Raw genomic sequence first — 26,231 nt, 5'->3', positions numbered from 1 at the left:
GTTATTAGAACACTGTTTCCTTAAGGGACCAGCTTAGTCATCATTCTTGGAAAAGGTTTAGCTCCCCAAGAGAGCTGCTGCTGTAATCCTTGGAAAAATGCAGAATGATCGATTTTCCTTCTCCTGGATTACTCCATTATGGCAATCCTATCTTCTTCCTTAAAACCCCGTTTGAAAGCAAAGAGGGATTTACCCTTTAATGAAGAAGGGTTTCCAATAATAAACACACATACAGCTTTAGGAAGCTCTCCTGCAGCAGATGAAGTATAATTTCATTGTTGTCTGAATGCTGTAACACTCCTTACCTAAGGGAAATCTCAGATCACAGAATCACAGAATCACAGAATTTTCAAGACTGGAAGAGACCTATAAGATCATCTAGTCCAGCCGATGTTCTAACTGTTCAACTAGATCATGGCAGCAAGTGCCACATCCAGTGCCAGATCCTTCAAGATGGTCTCATGGTGCGGCACTGAGTTACAGAGCAGGGAGGAATGATTTTTCCCATTTGAGAACAGCAATCCACAAGCAAAAAAACCCTGGCATATGATTAATTTTGTGCTTGCCACTGCTTACTGCTGAATGGTTGCTACTCACAACAGCTTGCTTGTTCACTGGAAGCCTTGTTTGCTGATGTATGAAACTTGGCACAGGTTTCGAGGCTGACATCAGAAAGCATCTTTGAATTCAGAAAACCACAGTACCCACTAAGCACATTATCCCCCTCCCTCTGGCTGCTTCTGGAAATACAGATCCTCCACCAACGCCCTACACCTCCCTAAAAATACCACTCAACTCTTAATACTTAAAAGAAAAACAAACTGGTGCTTCCATGTCCACAAGCAAAGACAACAGTAGGAAGTTACCACAGAACTGTGTGTATCAGAAAGAATCAGACAAGAAAGGAAATAAAAAGCACCAGCCCAGCCTGTATTTTTTTTCAGATTTCTTTCCCTTGGGACCCAAGTATTGCCTCTCTTTCCATAAATCAGCAGATCCTCCTTACACAAAGATCTCCCAGGCAGAGCACGAGAGGAGCCCACAGCCTCCACTGCTAGGATGCCACAAAACCTCATCTGCAAAGCTGCCAAGGGACAGTGATGCAAAACAGCTTTAGAAGCTGGACTGGAAAGGAAGTGGCCAGATACTCATCATGGAAGGATAAAACAGCATTTTATGTATAGGTCTGATGACATTCATGGAAGCAGAAAAATTTCTGAAGGCCTGCAATGGTTTGCTGGGGCAGAAAGTCCAGAAACTTGCCACAAAGTATGCTTTGGAGAAGTCATGGTGGAAGTCCATTGCTGCTCAAGAAAATAAAATTATTGCTTATGGGAGAAAAGTATTTTCCTGGATTTCAACTCTTCAACAAAGGGCAACTATAATCCTGCACACCTCTGAAGGAGTTATCTCAGAAGCTGTGTTAGAGTGTTTACATGCCTTGATTCCAATTGTGCCACCTAGACATGTTTAAAACCACTTCACAAAAAGATTTTAATTCTTTAATTCTCACATTTCACTGAAAAGTTGTACTAATTATTGTAGTTCAGAGCAACCATTATTTTGCAAGAGAATTCTGACAATGTGCAAAAGGCTATAAAAACTAATCTTCCAATTTCTCTATGAAGTGTATACTGCAAAAAACCTTAATGAGCACAAAGCTCTCAACAGAATCAGTAATTTGATAGACTTGAAGAATAATGTCTGCTTCTCCCAGCATCTGTCTAGGTTTGATTGTGTTCCACCAAAAGGCTGCCATCAGGCAATACAATATACATCATATATACCATCCACATGTGGAATATTGCAGACTCTTTTCTTGTTACTGATTGATGATTTTTGACTGCCAGGGCTCTGTTGCCCTGCACACAAAGGTGAACACAAAAAACACGGATGCTGCCAGGGTGGCAGCCTTCATTTTGCAGTGTCAGAAGTTCAAGGGCAATTAGAAGGTGGCTGAGAGTTATTATGAACCATGAGGGTGCTGCCAATCATCAACCTCTTAGCCTGCATGTATGTGCAATTAAGAGAGCAGCAAAAGAGATATTTCATGATGGTGTTTGGCCTTCACTCAGATGTGTTTGCTAACAAAAAAATCTGAGAAAGCAATGGCATGGGGGTGGGAGAGGAACATTGTTTTACTGCTTTTTATACCTGCCATATATGTTAACTCTGAAGTCCTTGTCCCATTCTCACCAGTAACTGTTTGTTCAGCTGGCTCAGGTTGCCACTTCAGCGGCTCATTTTTGCTAATCCTCTGCTTCATTGTTTACGGAGGACATCACCAATAAACCTGCTGAGTAAAGTGGATAAAACCATATGCTGGTGCCTACCTCTGCTAGTTTGTATGTCAGGGTTGACTTGTCTTTGTCTTTAAATGGGAAAATTTATTTTGTGCTGTTTTACAAGACTGCTTTGCTAGCATAGTCTAGGAACCCTCATTTTCCAACTCCTTTATTAAGCCACGACCTAGAAATCCACAGAAACCAGTTTAACCAGTGATCAGAACTATCAACAGGAAGCTTTACAAGGACTCACTGATTAAGCTCCAGTCTGTGTATTTTTCTGTATGAGCTTTCTCTCTGTGTTAAATAGCTGAACTCTTATTTTAACCACAGCAAGTCCTGCCTTGCTGCAGGACTGCCAAAGGCTGGACCCAGAGCATCGCTGCTCAACACATGTCACCCCTGAGGCTGAGAGGGGAAGAGCTCTCAGTGCCACAGGACAAGGACACATCACCTGACAGGCTGAGAGATGCAAACAAAGGCAGCTACGGGCGAGAGGAGCTCTGAGCTATCACTCACACTGCAGTTTTCTTTGCTCTGACACAGTCACAAGCCAGTGAAACAAGTTCTGAAAGCACTGGCTATTTTAAAGCCCAGTCATCAAATTCACCACCCAAAACTATTCAGTGTAGATTTTTTCAAAGCTGGGTTCCTCATCTTAAGTGAAAGACTGACATGCTGTGACTGAAGGATCAGGGGTTTTGGAGGGGGCTCAGAGCCTGACTCCAGCCCAGCTCAGCACCTGCATCCTGCACAACCATGCATGAGCCACCTGGGAGAAGGTCTCAAGCAAGCAAAGGAGTCCCAGGAGGGTTTTCTATCCATTACAACACCTGTGCTCCTCTGTGTCAGAGGCAGCTGGGGAGGAGACCAGCTTCAAAGGTTTTAACGTACTCAAAAACACTGCTGAGTTTAGGATGAATACACAAAGGAGATCCACCTGTATTTCCAGAGGTCCTTTTAATCCAGAATGCCTATTAACTCCAGTGACTACATCCAGACCCCTGGGAAAAGCAGTCTGCACTCAAATTACTTACTGCTAGACATAGGGGTGACACAAAGTGTTAACTCTGCATTTCATTTTTAGCTAGCATCACTGCGGCTCTACGACTGTAGGATGAAAACTATTGCCAAAAGTGTGTCTCTCATTCTTACTGTATTTGTATTCTAGATAAAGAGATCTTTGTTATGATTGTGGAAATATTCTGGAAAGCTGTGTCTGCTGATAAAGATAAGAAGCCAGTTGAATAACAGAAGCTTTCTCACAGCTTTCTTAGCAAGAAAAATATTCAGTTACATTGTCAGACATAATGACTGATCTTTGAATTAAGGTAAAATGTTGCATATATGCTACAAATACTTCTTTGCAAAACATTGAGAAAGAAGTTTACAAATCAAATGTTTATTCATTCTTTTGCAGGTATTATTTCTATCAAGTTCATGCCTAGATTTTATGTACACATCTCAGAAATTTTTCTCTGTGGAATTTGCATAATACCTCGTAAGTATATTTTGCTGTAAGAAATTCCCAGAGCATATATCTACTTATGCTCAAAATGGACTAAAATTAAAGGGTTGCTTTGCAGTGTTTGATTCCACATGTGTTTCTTATAAAGACAATAATCAGCAGTTAGTCAGACAATAGTCAACAGTTCAATAGTTCTGCATGCGTCTGTTTGATACTAAAGCTGGGTCTAAAAGCCGTTTCTAAAATCCCTCCGGGCCACCTTGCACAACATTCATATTGATTACTACCTTTCACTGCATTCAATCATATGTGTGAGAATAACCGTGAAGAAAATTTTTCTTGAGCCAATTAACACCTATCAGAACTCAATTCATAAAACCTGTGACTCAATGCAATGTTAGAATTTCTACTGACATTGTTCCATGTCTGATGGAAATCAAAGGCTACAGGCACAAATCAGTCCAACAGAGCATACATGGTTCTCAGCCATGGTTCTCAGTTTTACGAGAACAGGCACGTGCAAGGGTCAACTCTCACTGGGGTAGTTTAGTCTACATGCAACCTATTCAGGTGGTCTAGTTCAAAACTACTCAAATTTGGAAGAACAAGAGTAAAAACAATCATGAAGCACAGGGAGAAATTGTCATTGGAAAAATCAGAGAGGACAGCTATGTTCTTTATAAGCAGGGAGGAGCCAGTTTCACTTCTGAGCTGGATGACACCACAGCAGAGAACCCTTTTTGCTGATGGATGCACCTTCAGCTAAGGGAATAGGCCTTTGCAGTAAGCCAGGTCTCGGCCAATGGCTGCTGCACAGGTCCCACCAGCGCCTGTGGCTGTAAGCTGGGCACATCCCAGCTCAGGGTGTGCTGCATATACAGGCACACCTCTCTCACATCCCCTGGAAGCCTACATCTCTGCCTACATCTGCCATGGAAACTAGGATCCCACATGCCTCATCTTGCCACAACCATCCTGGGCTGTGCATTTACCAGCAAGCTGTGTCCACTAAGAGATGTTGGCAGTATCCTTGAACCATTGCTAAACTTGGTCCAGACAGGTTCAGCTGTATGCCCCTCTCATACTTAGAACCTGACAGCATCCTTGAAGAAACACAACCAGATTATGCCTCATTTGCTCCGACATCATCACAGATTTTCCTTTTTTGCAGGTTATTTGCATTTTGGAGACACAGGTCCTAAAATCTGTGGGCTAGCACCTCCATTGGCACGTACTTCCCTGGGGGATGGAGCACGCACTGCAGCCTGCACCCTCAGGGACTTCCTGGCAAGGACCATTGGGTGGTGAGTGGCAATGGCTGTGCTGCTGCAGGGGGATGCTGATCCTGCCCCTTCCCTCACACCCCAGGGGTTGCCTCTGCAGAAGCAGCCCCTGCATGCACAGTACCTGCCGTTTCTGGTATCGTGCTGCCGCATGTTCTTGATAAAATGAACCTTCTTAAAGTTCTTTGGTCTGGGTGATCCTGAGAGTGTCCGACATCTGAAAAATAAATCAGTTGCAAGGCAGGGGAGGGAGAAGAAGAAAAAAAAGTTTTCAGTTCCCTGCTGTACCGCCAAGAAGCCTACACAAAAGCAGGAAGGAAAGACGAGACAAATGATTCAAGTCACCCTGTGTTAGGGATCAGCAAGAACAATAAAGACAATAAGTCTGGAAACGTGACAGCTCAAACAAAAAAAAATATTTAAAGTAATAATGAGAAAAGGCACCATCCCCCTCCCTTCACGCAAAAAAAAAAATCATAAAATAATCTCAGCAAAGTAAAACTTCCTGTAATCTGCCATGACAGCTAAGCCCAAGCTTTCAGAAGAAAAAAAAAAAATTAAACCAAACCAAAACCTAGTAAATATGCAATTTTCCCCGCTCACACCAACACCCACGCTTTTTGCATGCTCCTCAGCTATTGCTAAAGGAGCCATTGAGGGAAGTTCTTTCTTGTTTTAATTTTAGAAAGATTAAAAATCTCCTATTTGCAAAAAGATAATTCCTATTTGATTTTAACTCTAAATATTACTTTTCACATTCCTGATAGTACACAAACAACTGAAAACAAAATAAACTACCCCAGGAAAAAAAGTAATCGTTCTTCAAAACATTAAGCCTTAAATCTATTTTACATCTGAATGGGCTTTATAAATTGCAGTTACAGATAGAAATTGCCAGAGGGAGGAGAGATGAGACAAACAGCAATATCCTCCCCCTGCCTTCCACCCTTGCTCCTTCTAATCAGCTGAAAGCACAGCGCATGTGAAAGCGTTCTCTGTCTCATCTCAGGCCTGTTTTGGTGCAGGGCGAGGCAGAGCTCCCTCGCAGGCACTGGAGATGAGTCCTGTGCTCCCAGCACAGCCAGGGCTGCACCGTGGCTGCTGCATCCTCCGTGGCACCCACAGGACCAGCATCCTCTGCTGGTGCATGGTGAGCTTCCCTAACCTCTCTTTTCCATCCTCTCCCTGCACAGGCACAGTTCAGCAGCTCCATGAGGTCATTATCTTGGACTGAAACCACAGACACTGTGCCAGTCCCTTCCACTTGTACCATCGCGCTGCACGGGCACACCCCAAGAGGGGCACCCCATCAATTTCTGCCTTCCTCCTGCTAGTAAAGGCTTTGAGATTGCCTCACCTTCTGATTGCAATTAGCCTTGTTAGATTCTTCACAAGAAAATGGCACCAAGAGAGACATTCTACCACCAATTCTGCAAATTAGCAAGCAAAAATACTGCCTGGCAAACCATACTTTGTTTATATCTTTTACCAATTATACATGCTTGAATCACTTATGGGAACACTTCATAACATGCTGGTAAGCATGCAACAGTGAGCTTTGTAAAAATAATCAAGCTTTGGTAATAAGCCAATTGGTACAGCCTCTGCTATTCTTTGCTTTGAGGTAAGGAGAGACAGCCAATCTGCATGCGGATAAACAAGGCTGCAGGCTAAACACCAATATAAACCAGCTGAATTACAGGTCCTAAGATAAAGAGGCAGTCAAACTTGGGCTGCTGTCTTGCGGAACAGCTGACCTGGAAGCATTCCATGCACTGGTCAGATTACTGACCAGCCACTTTCTGACCTGTTAAGCAGTTGTTCCATTTTCCATCACCCCAGAGGATTGCCTAGAGACTAATTGCTGTGGTCCCCAGAGGAGGAAGCTGTGGTCTCCCAGAAGCACAGATCAAACCACACTGAAGCGGCCAATATAACAAGGATGGGAGCAGTTTTATTAGTGGGGTAGCAGTCACAAACCTACCAGCCAACACACAGACAGCAATGCTGGTAACCAAAAAATAAGCTTGCATGTGCTGAGAGACTAGACTAAAACTTCATTAAAAATACTAGCCTTCAAAAACTTACTTGTATTTAAACTGGTATTTAACCATCTGAACATACTTTTAAAATGTACAACAGATGTTAGGTTACTACTGACTAGGGGCTAGTCATTCATATTGGTAAAAACAAAACTTTTCTATTAGTCAAATCTGGCATTTTAATTCCTGACATTTCATCTAAATACTGCCTTTTTGTTTAATGACCTAAAGCCAGGGAATGTGCAATTCATATCAGCCACCACCTCGCAGGGCATGTGAAGTTTCAACACTTTTACTCACTATGAAGGATATCTTAATGTGAAGACCCAGCTAGTTTTCAACATGAGGAGGGAGAGCAAGCCTGCCATGCATGTGCTTTAGAGACAAGAAGCCAGAGAGAGAGTAAATAAAATGACCTCCGCAGTGGGGCGTTTTCCTCGATGTCCTCCAGAGTCTCCAGAGAAGATCGCTGGGAGATCAGCCGACGTCTGCAGAGAAAGCAGAACACAAAACATCACTGCTGATTAGAGGGTACAAGGAAGTCCTCAGAGCTGTTACTGAGTAAAGATCACAAACTGCCCTTCACTAGCCAAGCCATGCCTTTGGATATTAATAAATTTTGTTCTGTTCTGCTTATCTTAATCTGCTTGATTCCACCCAGAAGCAAACTTACTCCATACAATCTGCTACAGCACAGCAGAAGCTTCAGCTTTGCAACAGCTCCTCCTCAGTTTGTGCTCCCCTTCCTTCAAGGGTTTAACACCCATCTAACACAGTCCCACATATGCTGCAGTACAGCTGGCAATGTTACAAGTATAGAGCTCTGACAAAATAATGCAGACGTAGATCCACAGAGACTGCCTGTCCTTCACACTGCCACAGGGGCACTTCTCTTTGCCCCTTGCACTTTCTACCAAGCAAGTGCCACTTGTTTCTCCATGATGTCCATCTCATCACTCCTGTGAGGAGTGTCTGAAGTGAGATGAAAGATGATAGTGCCAGCGACACTGGTTATAAAGCAGCAGTTTAAACAAAAGCTCTGACCATCCCCATGAGCAGCACAGGTGAGCTAAGCTCTGTTTTAAACCATTTTCCTAGGTCTGAGTCACATCCTTCCTCCACCTTCAAAGAAATAATTATGGAAATCTTAGCATTACAGGTTTTCTGGCTGTTCTAGCAAGCGGGGAAGATGCCCCAGTACAGTCTTTGTTTCAGCAGCCATTGCTGTTGCACAACCTCCAAACACCCCGACAGCAGCACAAAACAAGAACTGCACCCAACCCTCCACGAAACTACAGTAAATACCATAAATGAATGTGTAAGACACAGCCCACCCTCAGGCACACAAAGAGAAATTAAGCTGGCAATCATGGAAGCTACTCTGTCGTCGATGGGTGTCAAAGCAGCTGCAGCAGCCAGCAGAGCCGTGGCACTGTGCCCCTGCACCCGGCTGGCAGGAGCTGTGCCAGCACCCTTCCATCCCCAGGGCCATGGCTCAGGCACACAGCACCTTCCAGTGACTTCATGGGTATGAATGACAAAAGTCTGCAAAGACTATTACTGCTTCTTGCCCAATTCCCACTGAGCTGCCTTACTCCCTTCATCGGCAAGCAAAGAGTTTAAAGAATGTCATGAGCACTCCTATATGCCATTATGCACTCCTATGTGCTCATTAATTTATTTCTGGGCTGCATTTTCACAATAAATTGTTTTTTCTGTTGCCAGTGTAAGCAGTTGCTAATCCTTCCTGCAATTCCCTTACCCCTCCAGTTGTGCTGCTACAACTGCTCCTGCAGCCGTGCTGCAAATCTGATTACCAAAATGTTTTTCAGTTCAAAATAACCCTGAGGTTCAGTGATTCCATTTGTTATTAATTCAAACACCAAATTTCCATCCCTAACCCAGAGACAACACATTTCAGGACAATTTGAATGAGCATGCAGCTTCTGTCCTTAGAAAATCACAGAAAACCCCTCAAACAATTTATAGATCAACTAAGTGTGAAGCATAATCCTCTTAGGAAAAATATGCAAACCTAAATCCCCTCAGGCTTTGTCTAAACTAGGATTTTAGAAGACCTGGTGCAAGATAGGATACACCTTCAAAATGCTAAAAAAAAAGAGTCTGCATTTCAGGATGTGTTGGCATAGACAAAGGAGAAGAGACCAAACACCTGTCTCCTGCACCCATGGGTGCTCCCACAGCTCCATCCATAATCACCGAGGATACAGGAATGCTTTTATTGGGAGAAATTCAGATCAGGAGGAGCTCCTCCTACTTTTTCAGTTTCACTGATCCATAAGCAAAAGTTGGAAGTTTCAAGTAGTAGATGACGTGGCAGATGATAGCTGTTGGCTTTTTAATACCTCTTTACACATCATTAGCTTAATAATACAAATAATGGCATGCTCCCATCTTGTGGTGTTACAACACCAAAAGCATTCTTGGCATGTTGTTAGTCAAAGGGAGATAAACAATGGTACAACCTTACCACCTTCTTCATACTACATTTATCAAATTAGTCATGCTGTATCTCCTTTAGATGCCAGGTGCTAATACAGCATCAGGTGCGTATTCCAGCTGCCACTGAAGCCTTTTTCCAAGAGTCTCCTTGCCCAAAGCTATACACCATCCTCAGCTTCATTGCTGACAGTTTGTCAGACATGGGTTTGAAGATCCTACATCTGCATCTGTCATTAAGGCACATGCAGTGGGTGGCAGTGAATGGCAGGAGCACACACAAATGCATTTCACCAGCTGGTCACCCAGCTGCCTGCTGGGCTCCTCTGCCTTCCCTCACTGCTCTCAGCTTCTTAAACCCAGCACCAGGGATGCTGCCTCCTGGTTTTTGCTTGCTAACTTCGAGTGCAGCATAGGCTGGGTGGGAATCCCTGCCACCTCTCTCAGCGTGAAGGACCTCACACCAATTTTCACCAGTACTGATTTTGCAGCGTTTTGGGTACCTTACATGGCAAGTGAATTGGCACAAAGGAGTGGGGGAAACTCTTTGTTCACCCCAACTTGGGAAAGGAGCGCTTATACCTGTGGTCCCTCTCAATCAGGGCATGAGACAAGCATAACTGGATAAAGCCATCCAGGAAGAAAGGAAGAAAACACACATAAAATAAAAGGTACTGACACAGGTAGCAGTGAGAGCAAGGATATCCAGCCCAGCCCCTAACCCAGCTGAAAACTGCCACATCTTTCAGCTCTCCCCAGAATTATTAGTTTTAATCACTTCAACTCCCAGCACTGTCAAAGGAGCACCAGAGAGGTGGATTTGGAGCAACTCTGTTGAAATCAGTTCATATTGTACAGGAATCACATCCTCTTTTCACTGAAGAAGCTGAGCTGCAATGAAGGATGTACAATTATTCCACTTTATCTTAAATCTTTATTTCAAGGCTAATTAAGATGACCTAAATACCAGTATTTTATAAGCTTTCCACAGCTGGATATTATACTAGAAATGCCAACTAATGAACCTACCTGCTGTGAACAAAGTCACATCCTGTGCCACACACATGGGACAAAAAACATCTCTGGAAAAGGAAAGCTTTTGAAAGGATCTTCCAGGGAATACAAGAAAAATCAGTTTTCCACTAACTTCATTAAGAATTAATCACCTCAACTGGTGTTTAGTATTTAAATTAATCATCTTTCTCTCTTCAGGCAAGCAGCCAGGATTTGTCTATAGAACTCCTAAAAGGGTTATTTTTCAAAAATTGATTAGCATGGTATAGCAGCTGGTATATGTAGACACTTGCACTGAAATAACCCAAACTGTTTCATACCACACATCACCATCATTCTGATGTAAAGCTGTGTTGATACCTATTTTGTGTTTAAAAATGCCCTATTTCAATAATAATTATGGGAAAAATCGTTCTACTGTGGAGGAAGAATATATGCAGAACAAAACAAAACAGCACTGTGTGACTCACACAGGATTCAGGCTTTGGGGTAAGTCTCTAAGCAGATGCAACTTCAATACAAAATGCTTTAAAACTTTTGTAGACTAAATGTCAAACTAACACAAAAAATACATTTGACTTTAATAACCAAATTAAAGATGCTTCAACAAAAATGTTAATTTCTCCTAGTCCACAGAAAGCCTTAAAAACTTCCTCCTAGTTTATTACTACATTCAAGGTATAGCAAACTCATCTTGCTCCCTACAGAAAAAGGCAGTTCAGTGCTGGAAAGATGATGGTCCCCTCATTCTAATCATCAGCCCTTGCAGGACAATGGTCACAGTTTCATGCAACTTACAGACTTGTTTTGTTTAAAAACCAAATAATATCACTTTCCCTTCAACACCTACCTAAAACATTTTTCGTCTGTTTCCTTGCTGATGGTTCCCTGTGCATGTGCCCAGAAATAACCAGTACCCTGCAATCAAATTCCAAGTGCAGACCGAAGAAAAAAACATTTGAGAGAAACATTTGATGCTATAGTATTTTAAATGGCTATTTTCTAAGATACTCATGACTCTGCTTGCATACTGGATTTATTTTTGACCAGCTGTCTGAATCTCTGTGGAGGTTTCTTTAAAGCTAAAATGTTGTCTTCATTTCCCCTCTCCAAAGTCAGATTCATGTGTGGCTCAGTTGCAAAAATTAAATAAAATACAAGGGAAAAAAAAAACCAAACTAAATATAAGGAAAAATGAAATAAGGCAGGTCTGTAGCCAAAACAGCAAATAGCCAAAGCAAGTAGACTGCAAATATATTCACCATAACCTCATCAATCCGTGGAATATTATCTTTGCTCTCAGCTGCTGCAAAATACTCAGTTCAGTTATGTTAAACACACAAAATCTTAAGCCACATAGACAGGAGGTGATAAAAAAAAGAAGGAGCTGCAATGAGAACACTGGATAAATTCATCCAGGAAGGAAGGAAGGAAGCAAATGATAATCCTAGAGATAAGGAAAAATAAATCCATGTGTAATGACCTTCTAGCACAGCTACAAAACCAGGAAGAAAAAGCTATATTTCAAATACAACTAATTTCTGCGAAAGTTGGGAGTCTAATTTCCCCCCTGCTTCTGTTAAAATCACAAACCTGTAACAGCTGAAGCCAGCAGTGTGGGTGCTGCTGGCTCCCAGAACAAAAAACACCCTTCAGGATAAGCTTCTTCACTTTGTCTGGAACACCTGCATCCCTTCAGAGACGCAGTGACATGGGACACACAAGTGCCAGCCATCTGAATGCCTGCTGGCTGCATTAACACTGACGGGAGAGCTTGGGAGGACAGAGACATTTCCAGAGCTGAGGACTGTTGGCAGTCCCCACATCCACTGGGCTACCTCCTCCCTTCAGGTGGCCAGGCAAAATCATGGGGCAGAAACCTCTGGGCTATTCCCTTCTGATCACAGCTGTGTTGATACAAATGTGGCTTGGAAGCATCAGACAAGCACAGGACTGCTCGACACTTTGAAAATGTCAGATTCTTTATTTCCACAGTGCCTTCATCACAAAAGATGTGTCCTACACACAGAAACACTACCCTGGATAGGCGCAGAAGGGGAGTGGAAAGAAAGTAACCATAAACTCACAGTGATTGGGAATGAGATCAGGATACCCGTAAGGATACCCAGGGCTTGCCTAGAGGTGCAAGTGAAGGGTCTCCCTCTGCATCCATCTCACTTCTGAAAGGTGCCAGCTCCAGACTCAGAGAGGTCTTGCTCAAAAGCCAACCTGTCCTTAGCAAGCGCTCCCCCAGGAGCTACCAAAACATACTCTGGACCTGCAGTTTCCATAGGTCAGTCCAGGCAGAACATCACCTTGATGCTCTGTGGGAACAGCAACACTAGTGCTGTTTTTTTTTCATTTGCGCTTCTTATTGTTTCTTCCAGTACCAAAATGGTTCGAACAGTAAAAGGAGAACAAGGAGAACATTCAGTGAGATCTAAGATCAGGCTTCCATGTAGTAGAATGGGAAAAAAACCCAACAAAACAAAACAAAAAAAAAACCATACCAAAAAAACAAAACAAAAAAACCAAACACTAAAAGTAAATAATATATGCAAATATATGTATGCTATATATTACAGCACTATGGCTACAAACATATCTTGCAGGCTTCTCTGAGTTGTGAGTAAGTCATCATTTGCCATTCTCTTCTCTAACTCCTTTGGCGTTGGGTATGAACAGAAGTGCAGCTGCTGGCTCTCTTGCCCCTCTGTGGCCAGGGGATAAGGTATAAGCAGAGCTGCCAGACACAGGCCATGCCCTGTCCCCTGCAGCTCCAGCCCCTTTGTCACTCCAGGGAAACTCAAATGCCACTTCTCTCCAAGTCCTCCTCAGCCAGCCAGCCAAACGCCTCTGCCCAAACTCCTGGGCTAAGCTGCAACAATTAATTCGCTCTTCTGAAATATTATACAAGACATCAGCTGTGAACGAATCCCCATTCACTTCCTGACCCCTGACTCCATGCCCCAGCATGAACCCAGATGAAAGACCCGCTAATGAGTCACCTCTCACCCTCCCTCTGAAATTTTTACTGGGATTCTTATGTCCCAGCTCATTTTCTTCCTATCTTTTGCCAATATTACAGGAAGACAAACACAGGAAAAACAAACCCTGAGACTATTGAAAATTATTAAGGGAAATAGAATTTCCAGGAGCTACCCAAAGCGATATAAAGCCGTTTTTAATTGTGTGCTATCATAATTACACAGCAGAGCCATTATCTGCAAAGAACATCAAACTCCATTTAGGACTTCCACACTGTGCAGTGTATTGTCAAGGCTGCACACAATGGGAGTTAAAAGCATCTGGCACATGCTGAAAATGGGTTATTTTGTTAATTCAGCAGCCCAACCCAAACACACAGAGAACATACTGAGAGCCCTCCATGTAGCTGTCACCTGTGTGCAGGCAGGATGCCAACACATGCTAAGACCACAGCTTTCTGCAGTGGGCTGTCCTGGAAGCAGAGATCCTGAGCTAGCAGGACTCTCAACAACCTGCTTTCCTGGGATATGCACTGCAAGGAGACAGACCTTCAAATCTAGTGATAACTAGGAGAATAATGCCATGCCAAATGTCTCCATCAACCTTTTGGGCATAAGCAGGAAGATGGATAGAAACAAAGAGAATACAGGAGAGTATGGCATGAACATGGCTCCATGCTACACCCTCCTCCTAAACCAAGGGTACCCCCTGCACTCACCTATATTTTAGTATTTCACCTATATTGTCATCCAACTCCTTCTCCAGGCCTCATCCTCCCACAATATCCAAGGCAGAAACTCTGAAATACAGCAGTACTTGAACTGCTGCCTCCTGACCTGTCTGCACATAATATCTCAACATGAAAAACACTTACACTGCCATCCCAGAGGTAGAATGTAAGTAAAAATTTATTAAGTAAGAATGAGGAAAGAGGTTAAGAAACAATGAAGAAAATAAACATGACAATACCAAAATATCTCACCGACCTTTCACAATGCAACACAATGCTATGTTCACATATTATTACGCAGTTTTACACACATGATCCTTCAAATAGCACACAAAATTCTAACACAGCCCTGTCCCAATGCCCCAGAGGGATCATCTGTGTCTAGTTAAATCAAATACAAAATCAAGATTACCAGCACTCCAAAAAGATAAGGAACTTTCACTACAAGTGCTGAGTAGCAAGCACTTCACTGACAAAGCATTTGTAAAGTGTGAATGGGTATGTTCAACTGTGCAGAAAACCAGAAGGTATGGGAGAATAGGATTTTTGGACTTTTTGGGCTTTTTTAGCATCATGCACAGTTCAACTTGACACACTGTCAGTCTTTCTAGAAGACATGATTTCAACAAATCTCTAGTGAAGGGAAAACAACTCCCAGCGTTTATTCTAGGAAGAACAGAAGAGCAATCACCACATATTGCTAACTCTGGGGAACACTTAATATTCACCTCCCCCTGTAGGATTCCCAGTCCTTCAAAGATGTATCTTGCTTGAAACCTACCATCATGGTTTAGTCGTGGATTTGGCAGTGCTTGCTAATGGTTGGACACAATGAACTTAAAGGTCAGTCTAAATGATTACATGATTCAGTGATGCTATCTTCCCTCTGCAGGCAGCTGCCTCTGCAGCCAATCCTCATACTGTTGGCTCTGCCCAAGCCATAATGAGGAGCTACAGCCACAATTTAGTGAGATTCATTTACACACAGCTCCCACAGATGCTGAAGCGACAAAAATCTACATCCTGTTACCTTTATCCAGTGATTTACAGATTCACTGTCTTCACTTTACTGACTCTGCAGCAGTGTGATAGCTTTCAGAAGGCAGTGATTTATTCCGAGTGTGCCCCAACACTGCCATAGCTGTATTTTTCAGAACAACCATTACCTCATAACCTAACACACATTATCACAGTAAGACATCAATGGGCATCAGCTTAATTACAGACACTCAAAACTAGGGAAGAAGCAAACAACAAGATTAATCACCCGACCTTATGAAAACAAGAATGCTTGCCAAAGCAGATACAATAGCAGTGTAAAGAACATACAAACTGTCCATCTTTATGTCCTTTTGTGGCAGCAAAACCCACACCCTAAGAGCCTTCGTTGGATTAACATGAATCTAACAGATTCTTCATGTATCATTTGTCCCTGACAAAACTCTGTGCACTGCAAAACAATAAATACTTTGTTCTGTTCAAAAGCAGTGTTTCCCCTTAAACACCACATCCCAGAGAAATGAAGCATCAACTTTCAAACCAAGTATTTGAGAAAACCACAAACTGCCAGAGTGATCATTTCTTCTCTCTCTTCTGAGGTCCTTTGCTCAGCATGGCTTACACAATTGGCTCATTCCCAGTCTGAAGTTACACTCTCCTGGTACAGAACTCCAATAAAAATGTAAATGTTTCCAAGAACCAGTTTACTCCTCTGTGAACATTTAGTTCTGCAAGGTGAATGACCACACACAGACTGAACACCGTGGTTCAGCCTATCACAGGTGCACAAAGACTAATCATGGTTTAAAAGGTGACATTTAAGAGATTGGATCTCCACAGGGAACCCTCACTTCCCCCTACTTTCAGTAAGGAAGTATGCAGGAATTCTCATAACACTGGCAACATTTGGTTGTGAGCTGTATCATTGCTCTCTTTGAAGGTACGGTAGGTTCAGTCCTCTCCAATATTTAGAGAAGCTGGCCAAGAAGCCTCCCCACCTGTTTTCACAACAGAGAGTACCCAGCAGGCCCCCTAATGAACAATTCATTGACTTGGCAAATGGAGCCTACATCTGCAGGCTGGGGACTGCCTTTCCCGGGATCAATACGCCCCCAAGAGCACACATGGCAATGGGCTGAGGCCAGAGGCCAGAAAGCACCCCCCAGCTCTCTGCTGAAAACAATCTTTGCAGGGCACCATCCCCACTCACTCAGGGAACACATGCTGCTCTGCCACCCCACAAACAGCTGCATGTGCAGACTTGAATGGTTTCCAAATTTATGGCCTTTTATTTTCCTATATTCCCCACATACTGCCACAGTGCTAGGTTATAAAATGTAATCGGAGCAATCTCCTACTTAGTAAATTATGTAATTACTGGAGAACTGAATTTTTGTGGGTGCCAGCAAGTTGGCTGGTTAGGAAATACTCAGCAATGAGAGACCAGCTTTTAATCAGTTTTTGGGGGGAGAAAACACAAAAAAAACTTCAAGAAATTTGGACAATGCCCTTACAACATGCTTTAACTTTTGGTCAGGCAGTTGGACTAGATGATCCTTGCTGCCCCCTTCCAACTGCAATGTTTTACTCTATTTTATTCTAAATGCAGATTCATTAACACATCAGAAGTGAGGAAAATTGCCAGAGCACTCTGTTAGACTGAGTCTACCGATACTTTATATTATCAGAATGACAAAAGAGCATCTCATGGTGACAAAGCTGGCCAACAACAGTTTAGGGGACTGATATTAGAATGCAGCACAAGATACAAATTTCACTTTTTCTATGTTTCCCTGTCTTGGTTTCCTCATGCTGTGCCAGAAGGATCAGAGGCAGCAGCTCTGGCAGATGCAAGAGCAGGCAGCCACCTTAAAGCACCATTGATACCAAACAACCTCAGTGATGATTCCTGACTTATTCAGTGTCTTGCCAGCCCACTCAAAAGATCTGTTGCATCCATACTCTGCAAAGAGGAAGGATAGAGGTTGGCTGACCAACCCCAATGTTCACAGTGATCCACTTCAAATGTGTCCTGAGCCCCCAGTTTGATCTAGTCTACAGAGCATATAAGCAAATAAATAGATAAAGCAACCATTAAAGCAAAATAGACAACAATTAACTGCAGTTACAAACCCATCTCCTGGTAGAGATGATTAATTGGAATGGAGTCACACCCTGACCTTACAGGAAGTCTGGAGGACCTGAGTTACCGACCTCTCCCTGTCACAAACAAACAACACAACATTTAAGCTATGATGAGTTTATATAACCTGTGCATTACTTCAGACATCTATACACTCAGGAAGTGGGGGCAAAAAGTCTAAAAATTACTGTAAGGTCCCAGGACAGGCAGTTTGATAGTGCATATCCCTCCTCCTCTTCTGAGGCTCAGGAGAGGCAGGGATGGCTTCCATAATCCCACATTTGATGAAGGACATCCCCTTGTCAATAGCTTTATAAAAAAGCATTCAGAAGGGCATAAAGCACCACTCCACACATCAAATCTTCCCAGCAGTCAAAACTGGCTGCCCAAGGTCTCTGTCTCCAAGTATCTGGGAAGCACAGGAGCAAATCACAGCACCACACCTGAAAAACACCTGCCAAGGGGCCCTGAGCTGATGTGGTGGTTGGTTCCTCCAAAGCTGAGGTGTGGTCCACTGAGTTAGTCTGAACTAACCTAGTTTGAGTGATTTCCAGGGTCTGGAAGAGTAGTGCTGTGGCTGTAACTGTAGCCATGCTAAGCACAACCTTAGGCAGACCTTTGGATGGCAAATGCCATGACTGTAGAGGCAAAAACATATTTAATTCTTCCTTAGCGGAGACCCTTTTCTGTGTGTGTTTTTTCTTGTTGGTGTTTAATTTCTTTATATACATGCACTTTTAAAATGGCTTTAGGAAGAAAAACCACTAAGCCAATGCAGAAATGGATATATTTGATTTTTAAAGTCTCTGCCTAGCTATGTGGAACAAATCAATCACATTACCATTTCCCTGGGGTGAACAGGCATACGGATAGAACCTATGCGGATGTCAGACTTTCACTTTTTCTGGTCTCCCCCTCCTCTTCTCTTCTCAAAATCTCTGCACTTCCACCAGCAGCCTTTAGAGACAAAGGGTCTGTGACTTTTTTTCCGAGTTGCATTATGGCCTAGTCCTCCCTCAGTCAGAGGACTTTTCTTGATAACATAAAACAAGGCACTTTGTCATCTGACTCAGTGGCAATTTTAAAGCTCTGCAATGAATTGCAATGAATTTGCAGCTCATTAGCAATGAATTAAGTTGATGAAAGGTCACAAGGAACCAAGGACAATTTTTACAAAGCATCTCCAGGCAGTTTTTCCAGACCATCAGCTCTCTTTTGCTAACCCAGGAACACATCTCACACTCTTTAGAAAGCCAACCGCCTGTTTCCCCATAAAAAATTCCCAAAGTATTGCCTAATGAAACACACAAAGAGTCCTTCTCATGCTATGGGAACACATTTCAGGATTCTGCTCACATGTTTTTTACTCAGGCATGCTTTGATGTAATAGCAGGGGAGAGAAATTTTGAAGGATTTACAGATTAATCAGCCAGAGCATGGATGTAGGTTAGGACTACAAGAACTGTGCTCCTCTGGGATATTATCTGCAGCTCGACTTACCCAAGATGAAATGAAACGTGCTTTGGGAATGCAAATGAAATAGGATGTCACAAAAAGTAATTCAATTTGCAGCAGTGGGGTTTTGAATTTGGTTAGTTACATACAAGACCTTTATTTAACTGTAAACCTGGTACTATACTTACTACGATTTCCAATTTGAAATTCATTTTATTGCTATTTTAAAAATCAGGCCTGATAACTACTAACAGATTTTCAGGTCATGTCTCTATTATATGTATATATATGTCTATGCCACTGCACACTTATGGATGCTCTGTAACAGATCTGCACAACAGATCTGTGGGATCTCTCTCACAGAAAAAAAAGGGTAAGACTTTCATTCATTTCACCACTGTGGAAGAGGTAAGTGGAACAAGACAGCTAATTAGTCATTCTCCATTTCAATCCTCGATAACCACAAAGAGAGCTTGTTTTTTTACTGCAGGCATTGTCTTACATCAAACAATTTGTAGATAAGAAAAACCAGTTCTCTTCCTGAAGGCCCATACGCAAGTATTTTGATAGAAAAGATGAAACAGCATTAGAAATTAACTGTAACACTTCTTCCCATCCCTAGCCACCAGAGTATGTCCACTAGGACACATTGCTAATATACAACTATATTATCCAGACTGACAAATTTTGCACAGTCTGCTGTTTTGGTATTACAGAGCACAAGCCATTAATAGCTGACTGTCTCATTCAAATGAAACAAGACAATTATCAGCTGTAACTTACACAATCAATAATACTGCTGCCAGCATTTTCAGCAGAGATTTGATTCTTTTATAGCTCATTTGAAGTCTTTAGGGAACATGTCATTAGTACATCTGTCCTTCTGTAAACATAATTATCATGCTAAATTCCATTTATCATGCTGATCAGGAAGCTCTTTCTATCAGCCTTTCAGACTGGGAGCACTGATAAACAGGGAAGGGATGTGACTGCCCCAGCTATGAGGGAGTGTGCTCACTGCCAGGACTACTGCCCTTTCCAGCCCAGCCTGTGGGAATTTTCTGAATAAGCACGAGACTTGTGCTGACCTCTGACTTTGGGGCACATCGTGTTTGAACTTGGGGAACATCCTACTGGACACTGCTTGCTTGCAGCATCAGTTGATTTTATGTTGTTCTGTAATTCCTTGCTCCTCTCCAAGACCACACTAGGAGGTGGTTCAGGCTTCTGGAGCTGCTGCACAGGGAGCAGGCAGCAATTGGAGTCACCATGACCATGGCACTTCATGAGCAGCATAAATCAAGTCATGTCACAGACAACAGGCAACATCTGCTTCAACAGAGCATCACTTCTAAAACACAAAACTGGGCTGGGGCCAGGTGTAAACAAACATCAGCTAAACACATGTCAACAAACACAGCGCTGAATTTCAGCTAAAATGGGTATTAGGCTATAGGAAGTGAATACCGTCAAGACTTATCAAACTCTTATCAAACCTTACAAATCTTATCAAACCTTACAAGCCCACAACTGCAGGCTTGATGTGCAGAGAAACTGTCTTCATGGACAACTTAACCCCTGGAGACCTGCAGAATATCCTGACATCAGAGTAAGATTAAGCAAAGTAAAGGTCAGCCCCTGCAAAGACCTCCTGCAAACTACAGCTTCAGATTGGTTTAAAACAGCCTCATTTATACTAATAAGCTGATGCTGTGACTAAAAGGCACCGTGCTGCTTCAGCCATCTACCACCCCCTACATCACACCAGCAGGTCTCCTGCAGCCAGCCAGGTAAGGGAAGCACACAAACAATTAGTGATCAGCTTCTCTTGGGTTTTGTGAGGGAGGAAAAGATCTGCTGTGCTCAGTGGGGTCAGCACAAAACAGTCCCCACATCACAGGAAGTGCTTAACTGTTCCTGCATCCCAGGAGGTTCTCCTGTAGCTGCTGGCTGTGCTCACACCTTCCTCCACTGCACCTCCTTCAACCCAGCCATGAGCAGCATCTACAGCAGCCACAGGGAATAGGCTGGGCTGCTTCAAGATCAACAGACAGAGATGCCAAACAGGCCTGTGGCTAATATTGGTCACATCCAGTCTTTGAACCAAATTTTTCCCATTGGTTGAAATAATAATTTTTCTCCCAGTGTTTAAAAATTGCCTGAACAGGATGTAAGGGACCTGAGGATGCCCCGAGGCTGATAGAATCATACTGCTGCAGCAAAGGGCAAAGGAGGAGGAGACCAACTCCTGAGGATATCAGAAGGCAAATGTTTCAAAGAGAAATTATTTGACTGCTGATAAATATGTGATAAAGTTATGGGATTTTTTTAAATGTGGGAGAAATTCATAAATCTAACTCAAGAAAACTGCCATTGCAAGCTGACATTGGTACATGCAGAAGAGCTCATGACCACAAACTCCTAAGTTAATCTATTGAGTCATTATGGATTGTATTTTAGGCAACTCATTCTGATGTTTCATTTAATTGTATTAAGACAGAGTGACTGTGAGAAATGAGTAGCACAGTGGTTACATCAATTACTCTCTTTAAATTCAAGAATCATGCATATCCAGATTGCTTAATTTCTCCCATACATCTGCATTTGCATATCTTCTCTGAAGAGCTTTCAAAAGCTCAAGTTTTAATCAGAGGACTATTTTTGATCCTAATTTTCCAAGCTGCAGTAAAGCTGCTTCATGACCTAATCTGATGGCAAATGTACCATCATTATACAGTGGTTTCTAGCAAGTTGTACAATAACTAGTCATAATGTTTCTTATTTTTAATCACTGTTACACCAGGTGCCTTGTGTCTAATTAGAGCTATCGATCTGCAGACACTGCTTTAACTCAGACTGGCAGATGACTTGTTGGAGCAAGTGCAGCCTGGGGTGAATAAAATACCCTGCAGGGCAGTGTCTGCACAGCAGCCCCCTGAGACACATCCCAGCACACGAAAGCTGTGAGCCAAGGCAGCCCTGCCTCCTTGTGCACCCAGCTCCCACTTTCTGCTTTTATTTTTGACACTATTCACAGCAAAAAATCATCAAAATTCACATCAAAAAATCTCCTATTTCATGGGGAACAGAGCATTTTGATTTGCCCAAAGCCAATGTTTTATTAGATTTTATTTTCTTTTTATATACACTTTCATCTATGATATCTACGATACAAAAGATACATACTCAGGAAAACAAAAGAATGTTTCCCACTGTTTGAGCATGCCTCCTTTCTGAAGAATTTTGCTTCCTGAAAAAAAGTTCACAGAGTTTCCTCTGGTTTGGCTTAACAGCTTTAAATGCTGTGCTTCCAGACAGACAGAAAATCTGGCTTACCCACAGCTTCCTCCCCCTGCTCCACATTTAACAGGTCGCTGTTGTGGCCACAAGAAAGACGGCGGCTGCTGCTAAAACTTTAATCTCCCCCAAAAGTCGTAATCTTTATATAGCAAATATAATGAGCTTTCTCAGTGACATATTTCAACAATTTTTAACAGGATTGCATAAGCAAAGTTAAGTTTAAATCCACTGAAAATGCAACCCAATTCTCCTCAGTCTGCTCTGGTGATAATTAATGACAGATTTCATTAATATTCACTTATCCAATTTTTTTCTTGTAGGATTGTGTCCTGCTAACACAAGGACAGCAGAGAAGAATTGTCTTCTATTAAAGAAGCTCTGTTAGGCATCACAGATAACATATGAAGTGTGGCCATGCTGTTCTCTATCCTCTATTACCCCTCAATTTTATTCCCTAGAAATTGTTTCAGCTGCTAGTTCCAAGCTGTAACTAGAGGAGGAGCAGGAGGTATTCTGCTACTGCTGTCCTCCAGTGGAGGACAGAAAAGGAAAAAAAATAGTTTCAAATTATTTTGCAAAGTAATCAAACACTTGGAGGTGGCAAGGTTTCACCAGGGAACACCAAATTATCTATCCTCTTCTTAAAGACGAACAGTCAAGAGACACTTTGTGTCAATGAAATTTCAGTTTCCCACGGCAACACAAGGATGACACCACAACTGCCACCTCTCTGGGGCAGGCTTCAGGAATGGTGTCCCCAGCTCTGCACTTAATGCAAATGTAGGAAAAATCACATGAAGCCATATCCCCCAACCACTCTCACAATCCACATCTCACCACAGAAGTCTTGAGCCCAAACCTCTGCAGCATTCTGAGATCCTCCCAGCTATGGGGGAGGACAGGGAAGTGAAGAGGAAAGTGGAAGGAAGAAGGAAACAGCTGCTTCCCCTTCCCAACCTGGTATCTCTTCTGAAAGCTTTGATCTCCACTTTATACATAGAATGTAACAGGAGATACTTTCTTTTCCTCTGTCCTGTAAAATGATGGACAAAAAAGCCTTATCCTCCTTTACCCTTTTAAATCATCTACCCTGTCCCTGCCAGTTTTGCTGGGGAGCTGAAGCAGCATCTTTTGCTGGGCTGCAGAATCCTCTGCAAAAACAACTGTCACTCCCAGCATTTAGTTTTAATTCCCATTTGAAGCCCAGTGAACTACTCCAGAGCATAACAAAAAGTCCATTAAACTTTCCACAGAATCAAGTCTTAAATTTTCAAAATACTTATCTTCATCTCAAAGATGCTCACTCTAACTTCTGACTCCATGGACAAATGATTTGACAGACCATACACACATAAAAAATCAGAAACTGAAAGGAAATTCAGTAATACCAAGCTCCCAAGCTATGGACTGGGAAGCTGGCCATGGAATTGCCTAAGTTCATGAATATTCAGGAGGAGATACGACTTTATTCCGATTCACAGATTACAGCAACAACTAGAGAGAAATTCTTATAAATAAGGCTCACAAGTTCAAGGGGCAGCTGTTTGTCCCAGCCTGACAAAACATGCTGGGACAACCCTGCAGTGCCGCTGCTCAGTTTTCAAGGTACTTTCACTATTGTCAGTGAATGTATTATTGTCAAAGACTGTTCAACCACACCCAGGCATTTTAATCAGACACCATGCAGCAGGGTTCATACCCCAAAGCCAGGACTGTCAGCCCCACAGCCCCCACAAAGCAGCAGCTGCTGCTGGGACAAGTTTCAGCAAGAGCAGGCGGCGAGCTACTCGCAGGCACTGCTGCGGGTATGACCACAAAACAGGTAACTCTGAAAAAGCTCCAAGCTGGATCTGAACATCTCCATCCAGCAGGAGATGACACCCCATCTCACTACAGGCTGACAACCTGTTGGGGATTTGGCATGCCCCAGAGCAGCTGGCTGGTTCTGTTGTGACAGGAAACGGTGGCCCTGGGTCACATCCAGAAGAAGGTGGTTTTGAAAGAGGAGGTAATTGCCTTGCTGAAAAAGAAAAGTAATAATAAAAAAGAAATAAAATCAGAAGTCCCTCCTGATGGACTTCAGTATCACAAGTTTCTGAGAGAAGAGAACAAAAGCTGTCCACACACCCAGGCCATAACCTCAAATACCACTGGGTGGGTGGGTGGGTGGAAGATGCAAGAACAGAGTCAAGCAGCCAGAAGGATGCACTGTTCCCCCTGCATTTCCCTACCTCCTCCTACAAACTGCTGACCATTAGGGTGTGGTGGCTTGTTTTCCAGTTCCACATCTACCCTGGCTCCAGGTGCCAGTGCAGAGGCAGCTCCCCACACAGCCCTCCCTAGTCCTGGGGCACCCTTTGGCACCTGAGCTGCCCCAGCAGATGGATCTTCCCATGACAGCAGGACCAAGGCAGACACTAAAAGCAGCACTGCAATGGGCACAGTTGTGACCACTTCCATGGAGATATCCAGCATTTTCCAGAGAGCCTCATCTCTATGAAACGTATACAAAAAGACTCTGCATGTGCTTATGCTGCATTCAGTATTCATCGCTGATTCTCTGAAAGTGGAAGGCATGAGAGATCTGTGACTCTGTTTAAACAACAAAAATAAAGCTAAAACATATTAAACATTCATGAATTTCTGTGAATCCTTAATGAATCTCATTTTCTGCCTTCTGTTATGTGGCTCTTCAGGAGCACATTATTTTTTTTTTTTAATCTTGAAAGCTAGAAACTTTGTCAAAATGGCAGAATGCAAGGGGATTAGATTGAGCATCTCCACCTCTTCTCAACAATCCACTGACTTTGAAAAGTCTCCACCATAGATTGGAAGATTCTGGAGCTGGAAATACTGAAATAACTTCCTCTGCCACAAAGATCGAAAGGAGACATGAGACCCTTTATTAGGTCATGTGACTAAGAAATGTTACTAATGCCTCCAACCATCATGAAAAAACATATTAAAATCTTATGCAGAAAGAAATAAAATTTGAATCCCTGAAAATGGTTAATATTGATCTGGCTCCCCTACTCCATTCAATCAATTAAGCTGTGTAGTTCTGAAAGCTGAAAAAATTAAATGTGGGGTAGGTAATGTGAGACCAGAGGCAGACCTCTCTGCTGGCTAACCCAGCAGCTATTTGAGCTTAAGGTGATACTTTGGGTTGTGAAATAAAATCTTGGAATTTTGAACATATTTGCTTCAGTGAGGCTCTGCTTTGGGGCCACTAATCCCTTTAATTGCCCCAAATCACCTAGAGGCGCCTCCAGGCAGAAAATCTTTGCTCTATAAGCAGCATTACCCAGACAACAAAACTCTTACAGGTAAAACCAGCTGGGGAAAGCCTCACAGCAGCTCATCATGTCTTCTTAGATTAAGTATATTAAAAAGAACTTAAAGCATGAAGTGCCTTGCAAAAAATCTAATTTTGACCCCACTTTGGATAAAAATGATTTTTTGTCAGACTTCAGATTTAGTGCTCAGTATTCTCGCAGGCCACATTCAGCTTTCAGTATTACAAGAACTAATTGCACACATTCATTTACAAGAACATCTCAAATCTTTCACTTTAAGATTTTAAAATATACCAGCCTAGTAGTGCAAAGAAGCCACTTATAGCAATAAATTGTTCCAATCCTGTAAAAACTCAACACACTTCAGTATTCTTAACAAAGGTGCTAACTGCATGACTAATGATGCATTTCTGCAGAAACCTCAGCCGATGGGGCGCATGCCTAAACTACAAAACTACTAAATTTTACTATTTTAGGTAATGTCTTTATGAGTCAAAGGCAACAAGTTACCTGGAAAAGTAAGACTGAACATATTTGTAAGTGTTTGCAGGATCAGGCTCTATTTTTATACAGTCTTTTATCAATGACAAAAGCTAATTTAAAAAATTGCCTCATTCAAGAGATGCCACTAAATATAATACAAGGAAGATTTACTTTATAACAGCCTTGAGGGTGTGCTAAAACACACAAAAAACTATCTTTTAAAAAGGATTAAGACATATTTAGATGGCACAGACATGAAATGCAGACCGAACAACTCCAGTACAG

At 42.5% G+C, this 26,231-nt stretch overlaps 1 protein-coding gene across 1 annotated transcript in view; it reads right to left on the bottom strand.

The window, feature by feature from the left end:
- The window catches only part of CABLES1 (Cdk5 and Abl enzyme substrate 1), a 70,179-nt gene that overhangs the window by 30,006 nt on the left and 13,942 nt on the right, over positions 1 to 26,231 (bottom strand). Inside the window, exons 2-3 of the mRNA XM_063167466.1 lie at positions 7,495 to 7,566; positions 5,161 to 5,253 (exon numbers count right to left, since the gene is read on the bottom strand). Coding sequence (XP_063023536.1) covers positions 5,161 to 5,253; positions 7,495 to 7,566 — 165 coding nt within the window. The remainder of the gene's footprint in view (positions 1 to 5,160; positions 5,254 to 7,494; positions 7,567 to 26,231) is intronic.

This window comes from Melospiza melodia, chromosome 1 (genome assembly GCF_035770615.1).
Source record: "Melospiza melodia melodia isolate bMelMel2 chromosome 1, bMelMel2.pri, whole genome shotgun sequence".
Taxonomy (NCBI): Eukaryota; Metazoa; Chordata; class Aves; order Passeriformes; family Passerellidae; genus Melospiza; species Melospiza melodia.
This window is presented reverse-complemented; position numbering and strand designations above follow the sequence as displayed.